Raw genomic sequence first — 6,325 nt, 5'->3', positions numbered from 1 at the left:
AACTGCGACGCCAAGGAGAGCGCGGAGTAAAAAATGAATTTACATTTTACTTTGTTGTTAAGAATCTCGCAATATCTAAGACTATTCAGTGCGTCTATCAGTTTAAACAACTAGCTCCAGCTGAAAATGCAAAGAAATCGTTTAACTCTAAATAGAAATTGAAAGAAAGAAGCCCTCGTGATTCACTTTCTACAAACAACCCTGAATTTGGTTTGAATTTACCTTTGTTTTTTATAAACTATAGTTAAGAATTTTACCAAGTTCTATGTTGTTATTACGTGCACAGCCTTTGTTTCTTTGATTACTGGGTTGCTGTAGTTGTTTGCTGAACGGCTCCTTAATATTATAACAATCCGTATACTTCTTCTTGTAAAAACTGAAATATTTGCAAGCTGACTCAGATGTGTCACGTTATTCTCAGAAGTTGTTGATAGTGTCATAAGAGCTGGTCAGTCATTTAGCTTTCCTTATTATTTTGGAATTGGCAATGGGGTTTCTCAGTTATCCTCTTTCATCTAATAATTAAATAATGCGCGCGCCTTAATTGGTCAATCACCTATGGTTTATTGTGCCAGTAAACTCATGGAAATTTCGAGTGTCTTCTGAATTATTATATAAAAGCAATATACCACAAGTTTCTATGGTTTAGAGGCATGATAAACCGCTTGTGACGTTGGAAGAACACTCGAGGAATTCGTAAATCACTCACCAGCGGCTCGTGATTTACGAATTCTTCTCGTGCTCTTCCAACATCGCGCGTGGTTTATCAGCCTATAAACCATCAAAACTTGTGGTCTATTGCTTAATTTACCGTGAGCCCTTATAGCAATATTCATGGCGTGACAAGAAAGCCTGTGAGTTATCATAAGATATAGGTTATAAATAACTTCTACATAAGGGATTCCCCTAAATTGGTTTACTGAACAAGTTACGTTTCGTTTTTGGTGATTGGCTAATAAACAAGAACGGAGGGATTCCCCTGTTTTAATTTAATGAGGAAGTCACGTTTCGTTTTTGGTAGTTAGGTAGTAAACAAGAACGAAGGGATTTCCCCGAATGAGTTTACGTCATCACGTGTTCGTATGACTTTCCTATGTTCTGTTTTGACCGATTACAATGAGAGGGGGCTGAATAGGGTTGCTGGAACTGTCGGTTCTCAGTTAAATTTTCGGCGATTTCTCAGCTATCAGTAAACTTTCCGAGAATCTCAATGTTTTCCGAGACGAAGTCGAGGGAAACACGGAGATTCTCGGGAAACAAAATTCACTGTTCCCCTCGGGACCAGTCATTAAGTGTTAATTATCAACTTCAAGATATCCATAATCTCACGACTGTTTTAAGTACCGCCGACGCTACAGTTATTTATTTAGTTTTTTCAAGAACTTAACATAATTGAAAGGTATTCTACAGAATTGGACTCCAGCTAAGATTTGTATTGCTTGCAGTTTTAAGTTATCCTTCTAGACTTTGAATTTTAAAAAAAAAAAACCAGGCCCGCCCATTGCGTTACGAGAGTGGTACTTGTTGAAAATTTCCGAATTACTAGAGAAACATTTCAATTTATTTTGAACGAGATCGAAGGTAAAATAACGAGGCGAGAGACCATACATTATTCTTGGTTTTCATGTGACGTAGTCATATTCCAAAATTAGAAATTATCCTTCCTTCTGAGGTTTTAGTTTCATCAGATAAAAGGCCCTGTAGGAACGTGACGTTTGGCAATGTTTTAGCTCGACAGAGTTCTTCTTTTTGTAACAGAGCACTCCAAGCTTTTGCGTTGCGTGACATGAAAATGGCGGCCAGAAAAGACTGTCGCGTAGGTCAAAAGACGAGTTATCGCTTTAGTTTTTGTTAAATAAACGGTGCTTGCACTAGAAGAAGCATTTATTTCAATGTGTCGGAGCACTAGAGTAAAAATGTTCGTTTCAATAGCAAAACTCAAGGACGGATGTTTTTGTTATTTTACGGTCGCCATGTTTGTGCCCCTCCGAAGGGCACAAACATGGCGTCTCCATACAAAGCTCTATAAATTTGGATGACACGCTTCTGCGAATAACGGGCGAATGAACAACAGCAGAAACCTGATTCTTGGCGAGGTTGTTTATATAGCAATCATCTGTCATATCCTAGATTCTTGAATTTATTTATTGAATGGTTACGATTTTTAGTTTTGATCACATGACTGGTGAAAACCAAGAATACGCCGAGCTGCTAATGCTAAGCGTGTGGCCTTGTTGGGCCAGCTCATTGCACCCTTTTTCCCGGGGTTTTTTTGCCGAACGGGAACGTGTTTGCATCTCTTCTCCTGCCTTTTTTGTGAGAGTTAAGCATGCGCCAGGGATGGATTTATGGCAAAAAGGCCTGGAACATCACGGGAGAGCATTTAAACGAACGTAAATCTCTGCATGGTGTATCGATTACCCGTGCCTCCAAGAGGTAGACTCTGCACCCCAACAATTTTAGGCACTGGTGCCACATTTCATTTGGAACCATTACGTTTACACGAGGAGAATTTGGAGTGCCGTGCCCGAAAATGGGCAGCATGTTGCCAATTATGTGCCGTGCTGTGCTGATGTTTTAGCGCGTGTAAATGGGGCTTCTATCTTATCTCCGTACTTGTGTATGAAAGAAAATTAGTTTCGATGTAGTATAGGTTTGATGAACACTGAGTGCACACACATCCTGTGAATTGTGTTTGTGTATAAGATCAGAATTCAAACTTGCATGTGGTTACGAGGTCCCAGGAGTAGGAGAGAAAATAGTACAACTTTACCTCTGACTCATTCATCTCGAGAGAATATTTAATGTTCAAAGACGTTATCAAATACAGTAACGATAAGAAAATTCTTGTTGACGTGAAAAAATGTTATAAATCCAAAATGTGTATGGTGGAGAACTTTCCTTGACCTTTCCCATGCTCTTTCCGAGTTTTCCGTGACCTATGTTAAGCACTTGTTCTCAAAGTATTGTCAAAACAGTCTATTATTCAAGGTATTTTCCCACATTATGACGCACTAAATGCATTCTAGTGTTAATTGTTTTACTGGAATTAACTGGTTTCCGGACTTGTCTGCTATTTTTCAAACTTTTGATATTTTTTGGCCTGTTCATTCTCAGCAAGTTTATTGCTTTTCCACGACTTTCCATGACCCAAACTTCAATGTCAGGACTTTCCATTCCTAAAAATGAAATTATATAAAAATTGCATGACTTTCCAGGTTTTCTATAGGAGCAATATGGCCGCCACTTGAACCCTCGCTAGTACCCAGTTCACCTGATTGACAATGATCTTCGATACGCCGGATAATAAGAAAACAATCGGCTGCGCATGCTTGCGATCTTACATCCGACGAAAATTTTGAATTTTTCCCGCTATTGGCAAGAATAGGCTGCTGTCTCGCTAAGGCTCGACAGCAATTACCCTTGCAAGCGACGGGTGGGATCTTCTATCTTCTGCCCTGACTGTTTCTCGTTGAAAATAACTGTGAGCCCCTAATTCTGCGGGACTTTCTCAACCCTCTGCCCTCTTGTCCCAATCCAGACATTAGGTTTCTGTCAGTTTTAAGGGTTAAAGGAGCCCAATCACGGTATTTTGAGCCAGTTTGGTTTCTATGACAACTTTACCTGCTGTGTTGGCGATGGTGACATCTTATTTCCACATCTTAAGTCCACACTGGTGTCAGGCAGGGGTGTGTCATGTCCACATTACTTTTCAACCTTGTTGTGGACTGGATCATGCGGCGTACCACTGAGGATCAGATCAGGGGCATTAGATGGACACCTTTTTCCTACTTGGAAGACCTGGATTATGCTGATGATCTTGCCTTACTATCACACACCCACAAGCACATTCAAGAGAAGACGCAACGCCTTTACACCTTTGCAAAGCAAGTTGGCCTTAACATCAGCAGCAAAAAGACCGAAATTATGGCACTGAATACTACCAACACACGACCAGTCCAGATTGATAATGAAGAACTTCCTTACACAGACAGATTTACCTATCTTGGCAGCATCATCAGTAGAGATGGAGGAACTGACCTAGACATTCAGAGCCGTCTCAACAAGGCCAGAAACTCGCTCAACATGATGAATAAGGTATGGCGCTCCTCCACTTACAGTATTCGTTCCAAGCTGAATCGCTATCACAGCTGCGTCCTCACAACTCTCCTGTATGGTTCAGAATGTTGGCTCTTAAGGTAGAAGGATTTATCAAAACTCTCTACATTTCACACCAAGAGCCTTCGGCGTATCCTACGCATCTTTTGGCCCAATGTCATCTCAAATAATGATCTCTTTGAACGGTGTGGAACTGAACCAATGGCTACCATCCTGATGAGGAGACGTTGGATGTGGATTGGCCACGTCGCTCGCCAAGAAGCCTCAATTGCGAAAACTGCTTTGCACTGGACGCCAGAAGGAGAACGCAAGAGGGGCCGCCCTAAGATCACATGGCGGCGGACGGTTGAGAAGGAAATCAAGGAGATGGGGAAGACCTGGGAAGGCATCAAGTTTATGGCAAGGGACCGACAGATGTGGAGGGAACATATTGCTGCCCTACATGCCACTTAGGCATAAAGGGCATGAGTGAGTGCGTGAATTTTGGCCACATGCAAAATTAACTTTAAATTGAAGAAAACCTGAGAATAATAATTTACAAAGATAGTAAAAGACTGAAGAGATAATAATAAACCAGAACGAAACAAGGATGGCTAAGGATGGAGAAGATTGACACGGATTACAAAAAAGGAATTTGAAAATTTAGTCTAAACTTTTCAAAATGCGCAAACCGTGACATAGCTCCTTTAATGCATCCAGTTAAATTGCAGAGTTTTCTTTCTTCTTTTTGTTTTTCCAAGGTTATAGGCCCATCCTAAAAACCAGTCATGAATATGATCCCTTGCCTCAGTAACACGAACCTTTCTAGCTGACCAATGTAAGGAAACTTTCAGAGACGATGGAGAATGTCCTCAAAGTCTTACGGTCTTTTGGCTAGCCTATGCTAAGGCCCCGTCCATACCATACACCGGAGAAATTTGGTAACGGAGGTTTCACTCTGAGAACGCAGCAAATGTTTTCCGTCCACACTACGCCAGAGGAGTTTAAAAACGCAACAATCACCCGCCATTTTGGATTTACTCGGTCAGGAAAATCACATGATTATCGTTACGCTATCGTTTTTCAAAATGCTTCGTTTTCGAATTGTTTTCCGTCCACATGAACTGATGAGAAGGCGTCGTTTTCAAATTCCTCCGGTTTGAAGAGTGTTTTCGAAAAGCTCCGTTTTCGTGACGGATTAGCGTGGACGGTAGGACTAACCGTAGAAATAAATATGCGTTTTCAAATTTCTCCGGTGTAGTGTGGACTGGGTCTGAGGAGTCGGCTTCCTGTCCAATCTCTTTGCTGGTTTGATTTAACGCACAGCTCATAAATAGATTTTGTTTTTCCTCAAAATGAAAATCGATGCCTACCATCTTTAGCTAAATTGTAAGACAGAAACAGAAACATTTGGACCAGGTTGTAAATGGCAACTGGGAGAAGCTTATAATAACCATCAGATGAGGGGCCATGCCTTCATCAACCCCCTCCACCCTCCCCTCCCTCATCTCATCATCCTCTCGAGTTAAAAAATATTTCACAAAGGAGTATAAGTGATGCCAATTTTGGTCAAAGGTGATAACGTCAGAAGTGAAACAAAGGCCAACGCTCGTCATGGCCGGTTACAGGCGGCACGGGAGTCAGTGGGTTATTTTACGATAACTACAGAAATTTTGGTGCGTTCATTGGCTAATTTTTGTTGTCATTAAGCGGACAGACACATGAATTTATAATTTATGCGACGCGTCAACGAGCGAGAGTGGACAATTTGACAATTTGTTCTCGTAAAAAACAAATTGATGTCAGCTTTTAATGTGTCTGTCCTGTTATTGACAATGAATTTCGTCATAACATCGTCAAAGTAGTCTGCGAATACACTTGGCTATTCCCTCGTGGATCCACGGCTACTTTGACAATGTTATGACGAAATACATGATCAATAACAGGACAGACGCACGAAAAACTGAAGTCAATTTGTTAAAAACATGGCTTCGGATAAGTAAAGTTACCAGGACTTTCGAGAAAGGGGCCCCTGGTCACTTTTTATCCAACCCAGTCATCCAGTTTTATAAGGAGTCATACCTAAGTTGCGGCTTTTAACAGCCTCGCACTACTCTGTAAACTTTCTGAATGCGAAACAAACGACATGGCAAAAAGTATATTCATTCGAGAATCTTATATATATATTCTTAAATCCAAATTTGTTTATAAGAGTTTTGAAATTATA

The 6,325-nt window shown here is 40.8% G+C and overlaps 1 protein-coding gene across 1 annotated transcript; it reads left to right on the top strand.

Annotated features, from left to right (window-relative positions):
- The first annotated feature begins 3,696 nt into the window (after window positions 1-3,696).
- Window positions 3,697-4,572, top strand: LOC149113814 (uncharacterized). The gene is made up of 2 exons (XM_089287395.1): window positions 3,697-4,098; window positions 4,240-4,572. Exons 1-2 carry the CDS (start codon window positions 3,697-3,699, stop codon window positions 4,570-4,572), a joined length of 735 nt encoding a protein of 244 aa, XP_089143521.1.
- The last annotated feature ends 1,753 nt before the right edge of the window (window positions 4,573-6,325 follow it).

The sequence above is a fragment of the Orbicella faveolata genome, unplaced genomic scaffold, assembly GCF_042242905.1.
Source record: "Orbicella faveolata isolate gen_17 unplaced genomic scaffold, um_ofav_v1 contig_14, whole genome shotgun sequence".
Classification (NCBI taxonomy): Eukaryota; Metazoa; Cnidaria; class Anthozoa; order Scleractinia; family Merulinidae; genus Orbicella; species Orbicella faveolata.
The sequence above is the reverse complement of the archived record's forward strand: the minus strand, read 5'-3'. Positions and strand labels throughout refer to the sequence as shown.

What these genes read in the sequence shown, in the direction of transcription:
- LOC149113814 (XM_089287395.1), top strand. Translation starts at nt 3,697, where the DNA reads ATGTCCACATTACTTTTCAACCTTGTTGTGGACTGGATCATGCGGCGT. An exon ending in CGCTCAACATGATGAATAAG is followed by an intron (nt 4,099 to 4,239) that starts GTATGGCGCTCC and finishes TTTCACACCAAG; the next exon opens with AGCCTTCGGCGTATCCTACG.